The 20,659-nt window shown below is 38.4% G+C and overlaps 1 protein-coding gene across 1 annotated transcript; it reads left to right on the top strand.

The window, feature by feature from the left end:
* Positions 1 to 74: 74 nt before the first annotated feature.
* LOC127367241 (tumor necrosis factor receptor superfamily member 11B) lies at positions 75 to 20,019 on the top strand. Its single transcript, XM_051406934.1, has 6 exons — positions 75 to 295; positions 9,923 to 10,150; positions 10,636 to 10,780; positions 15,903 to 16,100; positions 18,327 to 18,551; positions 18,638 to 20,019. The coding sequence occupies exons 1-6, from the start codon at positions 281 to 283 to the stop codon at positions 19,030 to 19,032; spliced, it is 1,206 nt and encodes a 401-aa protein (XP_051262894.1). The 5' UTR covers positions 75 to 280; the 3' UTR covers positions 19,033 to 20,019.
* Positions 20,020 to 20,659: the final 640 nt, after the last annotated feature.

The raw sequence follows: 20,659 nt of genomic DNA, 5'->3' as shown, positions 1-20,659 counted from the left end.
CTTTGCGCAACTCGTAAGGATGCAACCATATTTTTAGGACTAGGGGAGAGAAACACACAACGACAGACAGAGAGAGGGCTGTGCACTGGATAACGAGGTGGGTGGGCACAAGCTCTCTCGCTCTCTTTTTCTCTCTTTCTCTCTCCCTCTCTCTTCCTCTTTTTCTCCCCCCTCTCTCTGTGCTGTATAAGTACAGATCTGTGATGGAGACCCCCATCACACCACAGTTCACTTTTACGCAGTGGAGACGAGCGCTCGGATAGCGAAATCCAACCCGGCCATGAAACTGATAGTGGTGAGTAACCAGAGTTTCTGCCGCTCTTCTCCTTGGTCCGCTAACCCGATATGATCCGCTGGAGCACAGGGACACTTCTTTTGAAGGCATTGCACTTTTTTAAAAAAAATTTTATTACTATTTTGGAGGGATTATTGCGAGACATTGATTATTATTGCGCTACAAGCTGTTTCATATACATGGGAATAAGTCGGGTCGCCTTAGTCCAGATGTGTCCACACACACAAAAAAGCAACATATTCGCTAATCACGTGTTATGTTCCCTGTGTACAGCGTGCGTCGGTGCAGGTAGTGTTATGGTGTGCAACTCGTTACAGGTGCCAGTAATTAGTCTGTGTCCTCTGAGGTGCAGTCAGGTTCCGGTGGCAGCAACAACATCAGAGTCGGTGTTGCTTACACAATCACACAATCACTGGTTTTGAGGAGAGACATGATTATTATTATTATTATTATTATTATTATTATAATTATTATTCCATGTTGACCGTTTTCCATAAGCAGTGGCTGTTTGAGTCGTCATATTCAAAACAGTACGGGTGACGCTTTTAAAAGCTCATAAAGTAAAATTCCTCGACTATATTCGGCTCCAGTATTTGCATGCCATTTCCATTCGGAAAAGGGATTTCTGTCTCACTGGCATATATTCTCCACTGCGAAGTAACAGAAGGGCATGTGGGGGGATCTGAACCTAGTTTTTTAAGACAGATATAATCATGACTTAGAAGGACCTGGTAATATAATTTAGTCCCATATTCAGTTTTATTTATTCAGTGATATTGAATCTACTGTGTGTAGATAAAAAAGATTCTGTTTGACAATATAATTGGATATTGGGGGTTGTTTGCTTTTGCTGGTTAATGTTTTGCCCACATTCAGTTCACTGCTGTGAGTACTGCCTACAAACAAAATATATAATTTCCTTCAATGAATGAAAGTTTCGGTCACATTTCATTGCGTTATATGGCATGTGTGAAATGAATGAAACTGCACACTCTCAAACTAGAGTTGTGGCGTGTTGCCAGCAGATGGTGTTTACTGTAAGTCTGTTGTTGTACTAATTTGTTCTACAGCACTACTCAATGATTTTTAAATGTATGCCTCTGGGCCAACAGCAGTCATTTCCTTTGGTGTGTTTTGCATGCTGTTCTGTGTTGGGGCCTTTGTTGGTTTTGCATATGTTAATTTACAGATGTATATCATGGAACTGATAGGAAGAAACAGATCATACAATGTAGTTACAAAACACTGGACCCACTATCTGTCCTTATGGCTTGCGTGTCTGTTTTTGTGTGTGTGTGTGTGTGTGTGTGTGTGTGTGTGTGTGTGTGTGTGTGTGAGAGAGAGAGAGAGAGACAGAGAGAGAAAGGGAGAGATCCTATTTTGTGAAGTGAATGGTCAGACAGTAATTTAGTTTGCAAGATGTGTTGCTTCCTTGTGTGTAAAGTAGGCAGTAAAACATTTGCTTTCTGCCTCCATTTAATGTGATATCATCCATATAGAGTATTTCCTTTACCGCTGAGCAGTCTGCAATTGACCTAAAATAGACAAATATTTAGTTCTTACAATTTCTGACGTAACATTCTTGTGTTTATCTTTCAGTTCAGTCAGTCAGTCAGTCATTTGGCCAGCCAACTAAGCACGTATTTAGCCATCTAATGAGTCACTCTAAACTGTCAGTATCCAACATCTGCACTCATACCCCTTTCTGCCTGCTTGTGAACCAGCTAGACAGCCAGCCACTCTGTCTGTCTTTTTAAGTTAATTCTATGTTTACGGGACACTCTGCAATTTAGTGTCCGAAACATTGTTTAGTCCAGCTGTAAATGCACCTCCTGCACCTGTGTGCTCTTCCTGTTCCTCTGCATGCCTTTGACACATGTGGCTGTGTTTTGCCTGCTGAAAACACACATGAAATTGGACTTAATGTTGTCAGTCTTTTTGTTTTTGTGAGGACACTTGTTTTAACATGTAAACAGTGACCAACAGTAGAAAAATGAGTTCGAGATGAGTACAATAATGCAGCTGAAGAGGATTTCAATCTTAGATTTTCTACTTGTCTGGTCAGGTCAGCACGTAGTCCAGCAGCCAGCCAGTCCATCCATCCCTACTATAATCCAGCCCCATGTAGGAAAATACTGTATCTCCCTCTATTATTATCTGTACTCTCTTTATCTTTACGCCTCCTCTCCTTCACTCTCTGTTGTGGCCGTTGGTATTAGATGCACCAACTTCCCTAAACCTGGCAACAGGTTCACAGGCGGACAGGAGAAACCACAGAGGTGTTTGGCCAAACAGACTCATGATTTCTTTCTTTTTTTTCTGGACAAACACTGGAGAAAGGGTGAGGAAGTGAGTGTGACAGGGGGAGGGAGACATACAGAGGGTGTGTGAAGGTACAGGATTAACATCTTTTAAACAAACAAGCACAAACGTTTATTCAGAAAGCAACAATTGCCTCTGGAAGTTGCTTCCGCACACCTAACTTCCCTTTTTCCATCAACAGTAGTACTGATAGCAGAAGTGTGTATATGTGTGGGCGTGTTGTGTGTGGCACAGTTGTGATGAACTCATTGATCTAGTCTAAGTGTGTGTGTGTGTGTGTGTGTGTGTGTGTGTGTGTGTGTGTGTGTGTGTGTAGGATTGAGTGATTAACAGACACAAAGAGCATACACAGAGATACAGCTGTTGTATTAGTGTCAGAGTCACACACTGACCTTCACCTCTGTTTTATCTTAAAGCTGTATGAGTCATATTAAAAACAGCATCACTGATCTGATGCAAATTTCTCTAGTGAAAGTTTATCTGACACATATGTTTGAACATGGCAAGTGTGTAAACAGCCAGAACTAGTCAGTTCTCATATTTAAATATATAAAGTATTCAGACAAATGCAGTTGAAGTTTTTTTTTTATATATATCCATATCTAGTTGACGTTATAAGTTATCATGCTGTATGCAGTGGTGGAAGAAGTACTCAGATCATTCACTTAGGTAGAAGTAGCAATACCACACTGTAAAAATACTCCATGACAAGTACAAATCCTACATTTAAAACTGTACTTTTTAGATAGATAGATAGATAGATAGATAGATAGATAGATAGATATTCCTTTATTTGTCCCACAATGGGGAAATTCCAATGCTACAGCAGCAAAGTGGATAGAGAAAAAACAGTACACAAACAGTAAGAGTTGGGAAATAATAAAAAAAACAGTAAGAATCCACAACAACAGATAACACAGAAAGTAGCAGCAGTTGCACATGGGCAATAGATTGCACAGTGAATATGGTATGGTATTGCACAGTAATTATTGCACATTGTTATTGTCAACCCGAGATTGGGGGGGGAGCAGTGCTGGTTGTTAAACAGTCTGACAGCAGCAGGAAGGAAGGACCTACGATATATCTAAGTAGTATCAGAAAACTGTAGGCTACTTGTTATTAAAAGTAAATGTACTTGTTATGCAGCAAAATTATATAATTATATGAAATTATTATATAGTTAGTACTGATACATTCATCTGTAAGTAACATCTTGGTGTTGTAGCTGGTTAAGTTTTACTACTTTAAAATACGTTATACTCAGTGGGTAGTTTAGTCCAGTGGTTTCCAACCTAGGGGTCAGCCCCCCTCCTAGAGGTCACAATATACATTTAGGAGGTCATGAGATGATTAATTAGGCAGCACATAGAAAAAAAGTCCTGCTCACTTTTCTCTAATCTTTTCAATCTTTTATGTGAAATATTGCATAATGTGACCTTTTGTGGGCCTTACACTGTTTTTTTTAATGAATCAATGTTTTAATGCATCATCTAGAATGTGGCCATGACTCTCTACCAGACACTGTTGATGATGTTGATCTTGAGCAATGAATCATATTTTGTAAGGTTATCATAGTTTTTTTTTATGTGTCTTGATCTGTTAAATATAGCTGTGGAGTATAAAGTGAATAGTTCTGAATAGTTTCTTTATTTGTTTCGAATGAGTCAGTGGTCTGAATTCCTGGACATTAGGGCTGCAACTAATGCTTAACTCATTTTTATGAATCATTAATCAGTCAATAGTTCGGTTCATAAAACGTGAAAGAATTTTTTTTATGTCCTGCATAATTTCCCAAAGCCCATTTTTGCAACAAAGTAATCAATCACTTATCAAAATAGATGCTGATTAATTCTGTTTATGTATCGATTAATTGTTTTAGCTCTAATCAACATGGGCGATACATTATAAGAGTACAGTGAATTTGGAAATTGTTTGATTTACAGTACAGCATCAGGCTGGCTGGATTCAAGAGTATGTACATTTACAAATTATAAATAATATAATTCATTTTTATCACAAGTTTTAAGCAGAAATGTTGAATTTCATCAAAGATTATGAATAACTGTGTGATGATAGACTGCAGCATGGCAGCATGTGTCTCTCTGTCCCTGTATGAATGAAAAAAGACAGATTCAATTTTCACACACACACACACACACACACACACACACACACACACACACACACACACACACACACACACACACACACACTTCCAATAGCTGGAATCCCCCCTCAGACCACCTGCGTTCTACAGTTAACTGAAGCCATGTGCCTGCTGGATAAGCTGGTGTAGTGTGGTTTGGTCCCTTTGTGCCATGGCTCTTCTCCTCATGCCATAGATTTAAAACTGACCTCAGGCTCCACAAACTCTGATTCTCCTCTTTCCTTGCATGTCAGTATGCTCAACATTAATTTTAACTCTAAGCCTTAACCCTATCAATACTGTAACTCTAAGTTCAATAATGCGACTAATTTGTTCTGGAAGCATTTTAATATTTCCACTAACTACAGAAGGAAGTGCATGTTTATGGTTTCAAAATGTAATTGTGAGTTGCTGAATTTGGTTACAGATCCCCTCCAGACATGAATTAAGACGTGGTTTTTCTGCAAAACAGTACAATTCCTACATTACAATCCTTAAAAAGGCATCTACTCTGTCTACCTCATTGATGTCTCCTACTTCACTGTGAAGTCCATTCTCAGTGTGTGTGTGTGTGTGTGTGTGTGTGTGTGTGTGTGTGTGTGTGTGTGTGTGTGTGTGTGTGCGCGCTGGTGGCTTCAAGTTTTCTATATCACACTTGTATACGCTGCAAACTGAACCAGGATTGACTTCCAAACTATTTGTGTTGTCACAAATCATGCACACTTTCCACTTTCAGCAGATGAATGTGAAACATCCTTCTAGTGTCATACTCTGCGCATACGTCATATTCTACAATTAAGCTAAAACATCCAACTGTAGGAACAAGAAGATAAGTTTACCTTCTTGTTCATTGAGTGGAGGGGAACTCCTGAAAATGTTTCATTATTTTCATTGTATATGATCAAGCTGTCTGGTTTGCGCTTCATTACACAGTATTTACTTTATCTTCAGTCCAATGCTTCTGATGGAGAGCATTTTTAGCTAAAATGAATATTTATTCATTTGTTCAGTCATTTTTTTCTACCCATGTGTGTGAAATCAATAACCCCATCACTAGCCAATTATCTGTAGATGTTATTTTCTTTACAAGCTCACAAAGCATGTGTGATCATTTTAAGGCTATTTCTGTTGGGTGTCTGAACTCTGTAGTTATGCTGCTAAATCCCATCTGTCATGTAGCACTCAAAGTGCAGTTCATACTGTTCCACTAAAGCAATCTGTCTTCATCACACTTCACTATAGATGTATTTTTGACACCAGACAGGTCATAGAAAAACAAAAACCCTCATAAACCCTGTCTGGCCAAAGGACTGTCATTGTTTCAGGGATTATTTCATTGGATGTCAGAGATATTACTTGTATGCCAGGTCAAAGTATAAACACACTGTGAACAACTGTAACTTTGCTAACCGCCAGTAAACATCTGAGTGGATTCTTCACTGTGTCTCATTTGTGTTGCCTGTTGTGGGAAGCGTGGTCCATATTGTTCATCCAGCCTGGCATCAGACTGGAATACACTTGTGCTGTTGTTTGTTTCTCAAAAGAGGATAACATCTGTTAAAAAACACATGTTCTCTGTTAAAGTTATATTGTTAAGGATTGTCTTTGCTCTGTATAAACACAAGGTTTTCTCTTAGCTCACTTCAAATGGAATTTACTGGCATAGATTACATAAGCAAACTCTATCAGATGAAGCAGATTTAAATATATGGTGTTTTTATGTGAACCATTATTTAGCCAGAGGGGTGAATTAGCCTGCTTTTTCCCAACCAGCAACTTCATGTACAGCTCTCAGCAGTTACAATCATTTATGTATAGCTGCCCTGCTCTTGATCAAGGATCTTCCTTAGCGAAGGTGGAACATTATTATTACTTTTGTACCTTCACCCATTCTTTCCTCTTGACTGGCTGTGCTCCATGTACGCTATGTCTCTTGCTGAGCTTTGCTCTGATGATGTTAACATTATAATTATGGCTGTCAGTGGCCCCTAGCTGCTGTGTAATTTGGGTTTCCAGAGGTCGTCCATGATGTCGTCAGATGGCAGCTTCATATGGGACAAGGAGGGTCAAAAGTTCAATATCTCTTTTAGCTGCTGATAGACGGACTCACACACACCACAAGACATCTTCCCAATAAATTAGTTCTTAAAGTTAGTTGACAGTTTTTATTTTCCTCAGTAGCAGAAAGCTACTGTACTGGCTGGTTTGGAAGTTTGGTCCTGCCTGACATGTGCCATGTTTTTCATCTAAAACAGGTGTTAGTGAGACTGTGGGCCTCCCCTCAGACAAGCCTAAAACCCCCATGATCATTGAGCCTAGAATTTAGCCAATATAGCCTAATATTACTGTTTGTCATAACTACACCAAATACATCAAAAGGTCTGTCCAGGGAAAGTGGGAACAACAACAAAAGCTACTATATCTCTGAACTATCTCTTTAATCAAACAACACACATTTCAAACACACTACACATGTTTATTTTGTACAGATTTAACAGCGGATGAAATTGAGAAGGATAAAAGAGTGAATAACAAGCAGCAAACATTGTAAGCTGTATCTGTATTATATATAAGGGTGCATTAAACCATCGTACCACTCTGTGTTTTTTTATAATTTCAAAGGAATTTTTACATCTGATCACAAAGCTGCCATGACATAAAGCAACATCTCTGAGTATATCATATTATTTGACCTACTGAACATTACTGTGTATAATTTAGCTGGAGTCTAGCCAAACTACTGTGCTGTATGAAGGATATGAAAAACAATACAAACCCAACCATTTCCACATGTGCTCAGGCCCAGCGGCTCGACTGAAGATTGTCCAGTTCTGCCAGTAAACTCATCCTGACTCGTACCAAAGATTAAAGTCGAAGCAACAAGTGTAACCGTACCCAGATTTGCAAAAACCCAGGTGACCCAGTGTCAGCCCCTCGGCACACTCCACCCTCCTGAATTGATTGGATGTGGTCTCTGGCTTAATAGTGTGTATATACACTTCTTAATTTGAAGAGCAAGACTATGATTATGGGTTTGATTCCCGCTGGGGCCACCCATGCTACAAACAAACACATGCAGCCATGATACTGCTCAGCAAGCTGCTGTGGATGAAAGTCTTCCACCAAATGTGGTGCTCAGAGGACGATATTTTGGGAAAACCGCTGTGCTCGCCATGCTGTTTGAAGCTTAGGTTTCTATTATGGTGTGTAAAACCCATTCATCTATTTTTACTATCTCTTTCTGTGACCTCCATTGCAAAAGGAAACAGAAATAGAAGGATGCAAGGTCTGTGTAGTGCATCATTTCAGGTTAAAAATTGTCAGAACAGAAATATACTATGTAAAGTGTATTAGATTAGGGGAGAACACAAATACAGTTACCAATATACATGAATAGCAGATAAAATTTGTTTCTAACATAAGCAGTATGTTCAGTAACATACAGCACATGGGGAAGACGGCTGTTCTGCACACTGTCTCCTCTACACACACAACTACACATAAACATACATAGATATCTGATGAAAAGATTTCTGTGGCCAAATATTTTGTAATATATTGAATGAGAGCTACACAAGGACATGTACACACACACACACACACACACACTGAAACCAACATTTTCTCTCAATCTTTCGTATTGTTTCACACACACATACACATAGTGTATTGTGTTTTGTGGTTGCAAGTTTTAAGGTAAATGGGAAAAGTGCAAATACACACATGCATGAAGGATATCAATGTTGTGTAGCGGGTAAACTGTAGAGCAGAGTGGGTGAGTGTTTTGTATTCTGGTGGTGAATGGGGAAAGCCCAGTAACCTCCAACAGTTCTCTTTATGAACAGCAGCCAGGAGAGGCGACCACAGAGCACACAGACCAACACTGAGGAGGACGGTAATGGGACATGAAGACAGACAAATATGTACACACACACGCATGTAGCATCAAACACATTCTTGCATGTGTGCAGACCTGCACGCACATGCATGAATGTTTTGTAGTTGTTTGTACTATGAATTCATTCATTTTTGAATATGCACACACAAACATGGTGGAAAGCAGAAAACCACATACACGCATACAAGCGCACACAATGCAAGGACGGCCTATTGTTAGTTTGTCTAAGCAGTGAGGATGTATCCCGGCCAACGGGAAAGTCCACAGAGCCAATGGCTGAGGGACTTTAGGGTGGAACGAGCCAGATGTGTGACATCTGGTCTGCATGTGGCCTCGACCAGCTGCATGGCTGCATGTCAAACATGCTCACTAACCGATAACTTAGATTTTAGGTCCGGCCAAAGCTTTTCAGTTCCTGCTCAGGCGATGATACATGGGCTTGTTTTTGAAGCAATAGCTACATATGTCTGTCTCAGGGGCTCGCTAACAGCCACCCACTGTACAGTGTGTCCGTATGGATGGGATGCTTTTTAGGGGGAAAAAAGATATATGGGTGTGGTGTGCTCTTGCTCCACGGTGGTATTAAACTGCTGCAGATTAGGGTTGAATCACATCAGATGCTTTTTAGCAACAAAGCAGCCTATCTTACAGAGCTGCTGACAAGGATATGAGACTGCTGGTGAGGTCAGAGAACACATGGCTGCTCAATTATTGTCTATAATCCTCTGTCATACACTTCATTTAATATCTGCAGAATACTGGCATGACTGAAACATCTGAATTCATTTAAAAGCTTTGAAAAGAGTTAAGATGTTGAGAAAAAATGCCAAAACTGTAATACAATAAACATAATCCCTTAATCAAGACTTATGGTAGGATACAATTATGCACTCAGCAATGGGCAAAGGGGCAAGGGGCGATTTGCAAAAATGAAAAGATATTGTTGCTATTTTAAAGGTTGCCCGCGTGCAGTAGTCCATATCGACAAAACTGCTGTTGAATTCTCTCCTCTGACTCTGAACTGTTCTCTATAAAGCAGAGGAAATCACTTTAGGACTGTGTGTCCACCAGGAGCTTCAACTTTACAGCTCTGACCTTTCTTTCAACTCTTTCTTACTGGAAGCTTTGGGTTGGCAAGTGCTCCAAAATATAAAAATATTTGAACCTTTAGCCAAAGAGGAGCTGTGCACGAGATGGGTTTCATTAGAGATTTTGTCACTGCTGTTGACTCAGTACTAAACTTTTTTTCTGTCTCTTGCAGCTCTTCACAGCTTCTCTTTCCTGGGCCTTCCAGCAGCCGGCTGTACTTCCAAAGTACCAGTACCGCGACCCTGTGACGTCTGAACTCCTAGTTTGTGACCAGTGCCCTCCTGGCACAGCCGTGAAACGACACTGCACTGCTGACACACCCACAGAGTGCCAGGCCTGTCCAGAGAAGCATTTTGCTGAGAACTGGCACTGGGGGGATACATGCCAATACTGCACCTCGGTATGTATGAGGCCAAAAGGTTTACATATTTTTTAATACTTGGTTCTCTTTGGAATTCCGCTAAAGCTCCCTTTAATGTTTTATCCTCCAGCTTCTCCTTTATGCCACTCATTTATGGTTTTCCTTATGCCTTTTCCTTAGATGTCTATGACTTTACAGTTTGTTTACATTTTAGTGCAGCCTCTATCATTTTCTGAAACCAGTGTTTCCACTTTTGAAAAAGAAAATGAAAGTTTGAACGTGCTCAAACTTGTGAGGGATCTTTCCACAGATTTTAGATGTTTTGCCATCCCAGATAAATTATGTAATATTACCACTGGCCCACTCTATGCATTGTCCACCATGAGGTTTAGTAGAAGCCTGTGTTCCAAATCATGACTGTAAATAAGTATGCTCTCTGTTCATATATGTCCATATAAATCAGCCTTTACTATATGTGACTGTGTACATGCAGCAGATGTGTGACCTTGGTTTGTTGTGTTTAGGTGTGTAAGGAAAGGCAGCTCGTCAAGCAGCAATGCAACAGCACCCATGATCAGCTGTGTGAATGTGCTCCGGGTTTCCACCTAGTGGTTGAGTTCTGCATCACACACAGTACCTGCCCCCCTGGCCAGGGAGTGGTAGCTGCAGGTAAGACTGAGACTAACATTAAGATTATCATTACTGTTATTATTTATAGACAATTGTACTGGCAGACTGCCTTCATTTTACATAAAATATTGGATAAACAGGGTGATCAGTTATTTTGTGGCTTTTCTGTCTATCCAGTCAGCTAGTAAATCTGATTTAGAACCAAAATTTAAAAAAAAAAAGGTATCTGTGGTAAAACCAGAGAAAATTAGGAATTCAGTCAGCATACAGCCTAGGAGGAAGCATTGTCTGAGTTCACGCAATGAAAGTCCCATCGGTTCAAGGTTATCACTTACATTGAAGTGTGTGTGTGTGTGTGTGTGTGTGTGTGTGTGTGTGTGTGTGTGTGTGTGTGTGTGTGTGTGTGTTTTCATGGGAATATACAGTATGTGCATGTGTGTTTTTTACTGTGTGCACATTGTTTTACAGTGCCGTGCAAATGTGTTTTCAGTATTTAGATTAGAAACCCATCACTGTACATCTTCCCTTAAATCTTCTCCTCTCATGCTTTATTCCACTGTCTCACTTTATGTCAAATCAGTTCAATTCCAGATATGCATAACTGGCAGCATGTCAGGAAGAAACCCTTTTGCTGCCAAAGCAGACACACATCAGTTACAGATCAGTATTTTCACATTAAGATGTCCTCTCCCTTGTATCACTGTGAGTCTCTCTCTCTCTCTCTCTCTCTCTCTCTCTCTCTCTCTCTCTCTCTCTCTCTCGCTCTCGCTCTTTCTTCCTCTGATTCTGTGAATGAGATCTGTTCCAGATGCATACTTCTCTATTCGCAGAATCTCTTTTTTTAAAGTGACTCTTTGAACCCCTCGCTCCCTTTGTCTTTCACACACAAACACAGTTTGGTACACAGATCTTAGAACTGAAATATATGTATAATGGCCCATTACCATATTATTTATATGATCTATATATCTATTTGTGTCTATGTCTTTTTAGCAGAGAAATTATATATGAATACACATGTCAATGAGAGACAATTCTAATTATGTGTGTTTGTGTGTGTGACCATAAAACACACAAGACTACACATCCAGGCTTATTGTCACTGTAGTTTACTGTTTTAAGTGTTCTCAACGCAGCTCCTCTATGTATTTCTCTATTGGTGTATATCGATAATCAGACACTGAGCAATTGGTTAGCAATTAACTTGATGAAAGGTTTTTAAAACTAAGTTAAAAGTATTGCTCTCTTTTGTAGAACACCATACTGCTTATGGAAATAAAAAGTCATCCTTGCTTTGTTATAGTGTGGAAAATGATCCCTCTATATTTCCATGAACGTCATTATTTGCAAATACAGCTTTTAGTATGTATAAACGGTTAAACAGCATCATTTAATTTGGAGGAACACCGTCTGTCACTGTAAGCACCATGTGATGAGTATCCAGTGTATCCATCGCACCATGAGGGCATATTTGATAGCGTCATTTAGGAGATTAACTTTTAAAAAAATTTTCCATCTGTGTGTACTATACATCAAATGAACGTCAGGGATTTTATTTTTGGGTAATCCTTTTCAGCTTTGACGTATTTCCTGGCATTCCAAGCCGTACTTCCTCATAACACTGTATGTTTTTAAGTTTATCTGAACATTTTGTCTTGAATCATGTTGTGTTTAATTAAAGGGGTTTTATTTGAGCAAAAGAAGCTGAACCAATTTGTATTTAGCTTTAAAAAAACTTCCTTAAAGAGTCATGGGATTGCCATTCACATTTTTGTGTCCTCTCCCGGTTCCCCTTCACCACAATACTTGATTATGATAAATTACACATTGTGGGTTCTAACAGAGATAATACTAAACTGTTGATGTGTTATGCAACAGTAAACCTTAAACAAAGGTCAAATGAATGCAACCAGTGCAAATCTGTCAGTTGAAGAAAGGAATGAGTTACAAAATTAGCAATAGAGAACATGATATTTTATGTGCATTCACTTGTTCCTCTTCATACATGACTATGCATATTTTACAGCTGAAAGAGGAAACTTGACACAGATCAACAGTTTATCTCAGTAAAATGGCATAACCATTCCCCTGCCTACGGTAAAGGTCTTTATTGATACTCTTGGAGCTAACTTAGTCAATGTGTGAAGATACTGTAGGTTACCTCCCTCTAATAGATGGCATTTTGCAGATAGATATCTTTTGTTTTAAGCTTTTATATACCTGCAGATCCCTCAGACTGGAACTGTTTGAGTCCTAAGTTAGACTTTGACTTTTAAATTGAGCCCATCACTCCAGTACTCAAATCCATGCACATGTACTATATACAAGATGGGGTTTTTTTTCTAAAAAATGAGAGAAATTTTATTTTAACACACAAGAATGTCATCCTTGTCTCTCTAACTCTTATCACAAGATAATGTTTTGTTAGGGTTTTTTCTTTCCTCACAATACAGCACCAAATTCAGTCAATTATTAAGCCAGATGCAACCGAGGGTGTCATTATCACAGTGGATGTCTGACCTAATATTCGTTACAGATTCCCTCCTTAGTGCGTCAGTAGTGATTGTGGGCAACCTAAAGAGAGGTTGATGCTGAATTTCAACATTCCAGTTAACAGAATCTGATATTTCTACTAGAACCGCAGCACAAACTGGCACTACACTTCTCATGACTTCATCTTAGACCTGAGACCACAATCCAGCCGCTGCATAGATGAAACAACATTTTCCATGGATTCTGGTTATTTCTGACCCTTGCAGCACTGACACCACTCAAACATGAGACAACATTTTCCATAAATTCCTCTAACATGGATCTACAATCGGACTTGAAAGCCTAATGAAGTCTGGAGTCATGAGACAGCATTTCAGGGGATTCCCCTCCCTGAAGGACTCATTATGTAATGCCTTGAGTCGCGGTTAAGACCTTTAAACCACAGGATGTTAGAAAACAGATTCAGTCTCACAACAGCTCATGACTTTTATGACTCCATTTCTCTCCCCTTGATCTCCTAATGTGTCTGTTTCTAGTTGTGATTTTTTCTTTCTCTCTGAACACAAGATCTGAAATCTTTTTATCTGGTTATCTGTGTTTTTGGAAAACATCAAAAACACAGTGAAACATAATATATGTAATACATAATAATAATAATATATAATATAATAATAATCATATATAATATTAGAGAAAACCAGCAAATGAATAAATAAAACAGTACAAATAAGGTTTTATTGCCTCAATTTTCATAATAAATTAGTCTGGCGATTATTTCCTTGATTGATCAATTATTTGTACCTGTCGAAATTTCCTAAAGCTCCAGTTGATATTTTTTTATTTAACCTTTATTATTATTTAGTCCCACTAAAGTTGGAAACCTGTTTTTAAGGGAGTAGTCTTTAGTAGTTATTAATACATTTACTACTATATTAGTAAATAGTAGTAAAGGCAATATATTTTCACAATTAAGAAGCTGAGAAGCTTTCTATCATTTCGCTTGAAAAAGAACGATTAATTGATAATAAAGTTGTTCTGTCGATTGACTGATTAGCGGCTCAGCTCTTCTTTGGATAGAAATGTGTTTTTTAATCTATGCATTTCCAGACAGTTTTATTAATTAATATATCCATTAAGACAATAGAACTAGCACCTGTGCTTCAAGTTACATGTAAAGCTGTTACTTATGATAATAAAGTGCTAACGTGCAAATTTTGCATAGACAGAGGAAATTCTGAGAAAAAATATTGCCAGCATATGAAACCATATTACACGTACAGTACATGCTTTGTCATCAGCGGAACAGGAAACATACATACATATGCATAACTGTGGTTTTATGTTTTTGTGCTTAACATTTTCAAGAAAGATCATACTGTGCTGTTACAGCAGGAAACCAAGCAAAGGTTAAATCTGATAAATCCTCCTACACACTTTCAATTCTGCACATTAGATTTAAAAATAAAATAAGGATGTGATTACAACACTAGTTCCACTACATGGACACTATTGTGTGGTGCACGTCATATACAAGAGCTTGATTGTTTTTTATAATGATATCATGGTAACTGCCAAATGTTGTTAGAACTTGTCAAACAATAGGAACATGTAACTGTAAATGGGTAAAAAAAAAAAGGTGATCTGATCTGTTGCTGAGTTAAATATAAATTGGTGACATTATTATATCATAGAATATAGAATAATAGATGAATTTATAGTTTGTAAAGTAATTTATTTTGCTTAAATATTAGTAGACAATACTATTATTACATTCATTATGTTAAAATATGTCAGTTATTTAACATTAGTTAAATAAGTAATTAACTTATGTTGTTACGTAAGTTCTTTTTTTTTTAAAAACTCATTTACATTTATATTTTGATAAGTTAGTACGTATGGTACATGTCATTGCACATTATATTATAGCTAAAGGTCCAGGAAGCATTTCAGTTGTGTTCTATTGCTTCATTTTATTCAAGCTTGCAACCATAAACTTACTGAAAATATTCATTTTATGAAAAGTAGATTTTCCTGTCAGTCAGTCTAAAAGATCAGCTTACAAATCACCTTCCGCTGCGGTCATGTCATCATAGTAATAGTACTCATGCTCATCTCCTACATCAATCGAGTGATGTGCTATTTCCCATTCGAAAACAAGATATAGAAACTGATGTCGTAGTCATTCTCAGAATCATCTGTCATTCTGACGGGTTGTCACATGTCATGGTCATAGTTCTTGGAACCACATCATCTTCTTTGATCAGCTACAGTATATACTGCAGGTTATGTATGCTCTGAAAATGGCTGACACATGCAAGATGAAACTGAGAAAAAATTGAGAAAAACCAAAAGTTGGTTGTTTTTTTAAGTATATTTTTTGGGCTTTTATTGCCTTTATTATAGTAACAGCTGAAGATAGACAGGAAAAGTTGGTTGTTTTGTCATAGTTTGAAATATGTAATAATTTTAAAATAATTTTAAAATATGTAATAATTGTGAACTACAAATTCCTGTGTCATATTGGTATTGATTTAAAAAAATGTACATTCAAGCCTCCCAACAAAAAAATACTTAACAAAAACAAACTCTTTATTGTAAGACCTGAACTTTATGTCAAAATCATGTTTCATTCATAAGAGTTATATGTCATCCTGTTTATCTCCTCCAGGTACACCAGTGAGCAACACTGTGTGTAAACGTTGTCCTGCTGGTCATTTCTCCACCGGCGACTCCTCCACTGAGCAGTGTCAGCCCCACAGAAACTGCTCAGATTTGGGCTTGAAGACACTGAGATGGGGCACGTCAACTTCAGACAGCCTCTGTGACACTCAGGAGTGCTCTCAGCATCACACTTCGTGCCACACTGGTAAGACATGTACACTTAATGCAGTAGGAATAAATCGCTAATAGAAATAGTATGGTTTTAGGACTAATGTGGGGTGGAATCATGGCAACGATTGTCTGTACAGTGTATACACAGCACAAACGCACACATGTGATGATATTTTTGAGCAAACCTCAATTGTCAACAACTTAAAATCAGTCAGAACTGAATTATTTCAGACATGGGGTCATTTTCATTCCTGAAGGCAGGGGATTTCCTTGGTCAGGTTCGTCGTCCAGATTCCATTCTTTTCCAAATTCTTGCGTGTATGAAAACCGACACAAGAGAGAAAAGCCAGAGCAAAGGGGTTTAATGGGATGTTTATGGCACTACTGTCATAATGACCCATGATGGATCAATTACTTCTTAAACTGTCATATCCTCAAACTACAATAACAGAGGAAACTGAGTCAAGCACAAATGAGACACAAGACGAGCTGGTAAGTCTTTGTTACTCAGATTTAAACTATGACAGATGCTGACAATTAATTTGAGAGGAGAAGCCTCAAATATGACACTGAATTCCCAGAGCCTGAGAAACCGCAGTCACTGAAGAACACACACATACAGATGTATAGACCCTCACACACTCATGCATGATGTATACCACACATCGAAGGAAACACACAAAGCTGTTGTCCCTCGGGGAGGGTGATGCTCTCCTCAAACATTCATTCACAAATTGTCTTCCTGCGGACTACACAACCACAGATTGTCTGCAGCAGATCCTGGAACAGTTTAGTAGTTTTTTTTACAGAAAAATGTGAAATTGAAAGCAGTTGGGATTCCCACAGTTGCTACGCGATTTGGAGAAACCACTAGGATGTCAGTGTGAATTATAGACTAAGCCAAACTTACATCATCCAGACATCAGAGAAACATGCCTAATATCCTCCTCACATTAAAATCCATCATACTGCACCGATACTGGTTTCACTAAATGTTTTCTTATTTACTAGTTACTCTCGTGTTATTAAGTGTTAAGTCACTCGAAAACATTTTCACACACACTCATGAATACAGAAATGCTTCATAATAATTGTATGAAAGTTGCAATTTCATGTTGACAGTTTCACATTGTCGTCAGCTCTGACTGTTTGGATAACGAAAGCAGATATGTGTAAGAGTTCAGAAGAGTTTAAAAAAGAAACTGTTCCTCACAAGAATACTTAAGTTTCATAAGGAAGGCCCAGGAGACCTTGGCTTCAAGAAATGTAAGGCATGTGATGATGAAATAGTGTAGGTCTATGTCTGGCGCAGTACAACTCAGCAGCAAAGCGCAGCACGTTTCAGCATAGCTCACTTCGATCTGCTTCAGTTCAACATGCAGCTCTGTTTGCTTTGGTGCAGATGGATTCAGTTTGGTTTGGCCATGCAGACTGATGTCAATGTGGTTCTGTGCTGTCAATGCGGAACATAAAGAGAGGAAACCCTTGTTTCTGCTGTGGCCAAGTTACAAGCCAACAGTCACACACACAAACAAACATAAACAAATCCAGACATATAATAAACTGATGGGTTTCTGTGGAGACCAAACCATGCAATCACAATGTAGTCCAAACATCACCTGAGTACCTCAAATGAAACCTCTCTGAAGAATACATTTTGACAAAGTTGGTCTTTGGTCCAATTGCATAATGTGACCTCTGCTATAAAACTACTATACACTAAGCTTACGATTAAACTGGCAAAAATAAATGACAAAAGTTTCCCACACATTCTCACGTATAAGGGCAGCAGTCAGAAGATTCAGTCGAGAGTAGCTGCACTTTTTGCTGTATGGCAATCACTGTGACCACAAGTGACAAATGCTAGGAAACTGGCAGTAAAATGAGTCATTTATGTCAGTAAATCAAAAATTTGCTAATCCATAGTAAGGCTAAGTAATACTACTAACAAAACTCCTGTATGTGCTGATTTTACCAAGGTTGCGTTTTATTGCATATTTCATTTTTAGGAGAAAGAATGTGATATTTCTTCTTGCTTTATGTACCAGTTGGTTTTTGTCATGTTTTTTTTCCAGGAAGATCTGTATCAGTGTTATCAACATGCTGAACTCCAATACTAAATCATAATACAATAGGGCAATGTGTAAAGTGTATTCCATTTTATTCTATTATTATACTATATTCGTACTGTATGTTATGATGATGTTAATAAAAATGTTTGTAAGCCCACTTTGTCTCTTTTTTGTACAATTAATTCAAGATGTGACCCTGTGTGAGGAGGCAGTCTACCAGTCACTGTCCTCGCTGCGACTGTCCTCGGTGCCCCTGGAGCGGCTGTTGGAGAGCCTTCCCGGCCGCAGGGTGGATCGTAAGAGCGTGGAGCGGCTGAAGAAGGCCTGCTCTCCTCAGCAGCAGGTCCTCCAGCTGCTACGACTGTGGAGGGAGCAGAACAAAGACCAGGACAAGCTGTACGGCATTATACAAGGTACAAACTAAATCTGAACTTTAAGTGTGTTTTATCCGGGACTAATGCAGCATTTCAGTATTAAGGTTTGCACCCTGTCCCTCTAGGTGTGAACCACTGTGAAAGGAAAGTCTCCCGCTGCAACAGCCTAAAAAACCTGACTCTAGATGACCTTCTGAGGATCACCAACAGCCTGCCAGGGGTTAAAGTTCAGCAGGAGGATGTCCGAGCCGTGGTCTCTACCTGCTTGCCCAGGCAGTACATCCTGCAGCTTCTTCACCTCTGGAAGTCATCAAACTATGAACTGGATCTAGCCAAAGGTCTGTCTCACAGTTTGAAGGTGATGCGCAGCCAGGGGGCACCACGGTATCTGCTGAAAGGCCTGAAGAAGATCAGCCGCATCATAGGAACCACCTCAGCACACAAGATGTATGAGAAGATGTTTGTTAGTATGCTTCAGGATGAGTCGTGTTTTAAGGCTTATAAGCCATTAAATGAATAGGGAAATTGGGAGGTAGAAACAGGAACATATGCCATCTAAAGGATACACAGACACTAATGCATTGTGAGATAGGGAGCACACATAAAAAGACACATACTTATTGAGCAGGGGGATAAATGTATGTGAAACAGACATGGGTCATGTGATAATGTCAGGTCTTTAAGATATCACCAAATGATGTCAAGCTATGCATTGTACCTAGAGGTATTTTGTCTAACTGTAACGTAAAGTCAAGATAGGAAGGTAAATTGTTCTTTACCTCTTGGATTTTCTATCAAAACCCTATACCAAAATAAGGACATTTTGATTATATGAGGTAACAAGGGATGCTAATAAATTCCCCCTCAGTCTACAGTATCTGTCTGCAGTGAGGAATCTAATAAGCCTTAAAAGGAAAATTAAAAAAAAAATCACACATCTGTGTACTCCAGGTAAACTGAAACAAAAAATATAAAACATGTTTCCTGGGAACGTTTTGACCAGAGTCTGTGAAAAATGAAAAACTATTTAAGATGTAAATAGCACACTATTTTATGGAAGATAGGCTGGCAGATGTTGTGTTTTTATTATTATTGCTTTCTCGGTGATTGAGAGGAAGGATTAGGTTTCATAATGAAATACATGTATTTTCTACAGTTTTCCTTTGTTTGTTGGTTTTTTCTGGACTGCTGGCAAGTAAAGCTCATCTAATTTTTTTTAAATTGTCAGCTTTATGAATGTACAAAGGAGTGCAATGTGTTTTCTATTTAAAAAAATAATTTTACTTTCTGAATATGTAAAGGCTTGTTTTTATTACTTTATCAGAAATACTGGATTCCAAATGCTGCAAGTTCATGAAGTGATATTTGTTTTATATTTTGTTTTATCACTTTTATATTATGAAATGTATGGTCTTTATTGTATATATGCCTGACTGGTCCTCTTTAAGCTCGTGTAACTTTGTGAACACTAATGTCAAATGATCTGATTAAAATCAGTTTGTTAAAATGTGTTGTTTCTTCATAAATAATCCACCGGCAGACAGAAAAGATTAACGGTTGACTTCTGCTGTGATTAGAAAACTCAACTCTGTATTCGTGTTTAAAACAACATCAGCCAATAGGAACCTGGCTGACTACGACCAGTTACTGGCCAGGAGCTAATAAATCTTTGTCCACTTTACTAAACACTTCCACATGTAACCAGCCACCACTGCCTGAAAAAGTTTTAAAAAGCTTATTTTTTGCTCTGATTACTATAGATGGGATACTAAATCATTGATCTGGATCAGAGGATATTTTATACTCCTCATGATGTCACAAGTAACAAGTTATAATATGTAAGTTTTGAATCAATTAAGAAACTGTTCATGGATAAAATAATGTGACAGTGATAACCCAATCATTTAAAATCCTGACAAATTATGATACTTGAATACATGAATGCAAAAAAAATGATTTGCAACATTGATCTAACACACCCAGAGATATAATCTAATAAATTTTTACAGTTGTAAACTTTATTCCATGCTGCTGGCACAGTAGATCTGTAGTCCTAATTGTGTTACAAAGTTGTGTAGCCCAAGGCATCTGTGGCTGAGTTATGTTAGCATAGTAAGCACATGCTAACCTGTCATTTCAGGTAATTT

This window comes from Dicentrarchus labrax, unplaced genomic scaffold (genome assembly GCF_905237075.1).
Source record: "Dicentrarchus labrax unplaced genomic scaffold, dlabrax2021, whole genome shotgun sequence".
In the NCBI taxonomy this organism is placed as follows: domain Eukaryota; kingdom Metazoa; phylum Chordata; class Actinopteri; family Moronidae; genus Dicentrarchus; species Dicentrarchus labrax.
Note: the sequence above shows the minus strand (reverse complement) of the source record. Positions and strands in the feature narration are given on the sequence as shown.

Excerpts from the sequence above, each read along its gene's own strand:
- LOC127367241 (XM_051406934.1), top strand. Across the intron at positions 10,781-15,902 it reads CCAGGGAGTGGTAGCTGCAG|GTACACCAGTGAGCAACACT; the intron begins GTAAGACTGAGA and ends TATCTCCTCCAG. Across the intron at positions 18,552-18,637 it reads GCTGTACGGCATTATACAAG|GTGTGAACCACTGTGAAAGG; the intron begins GTACAAACTAAA and ends CTGTCCCTCTAG.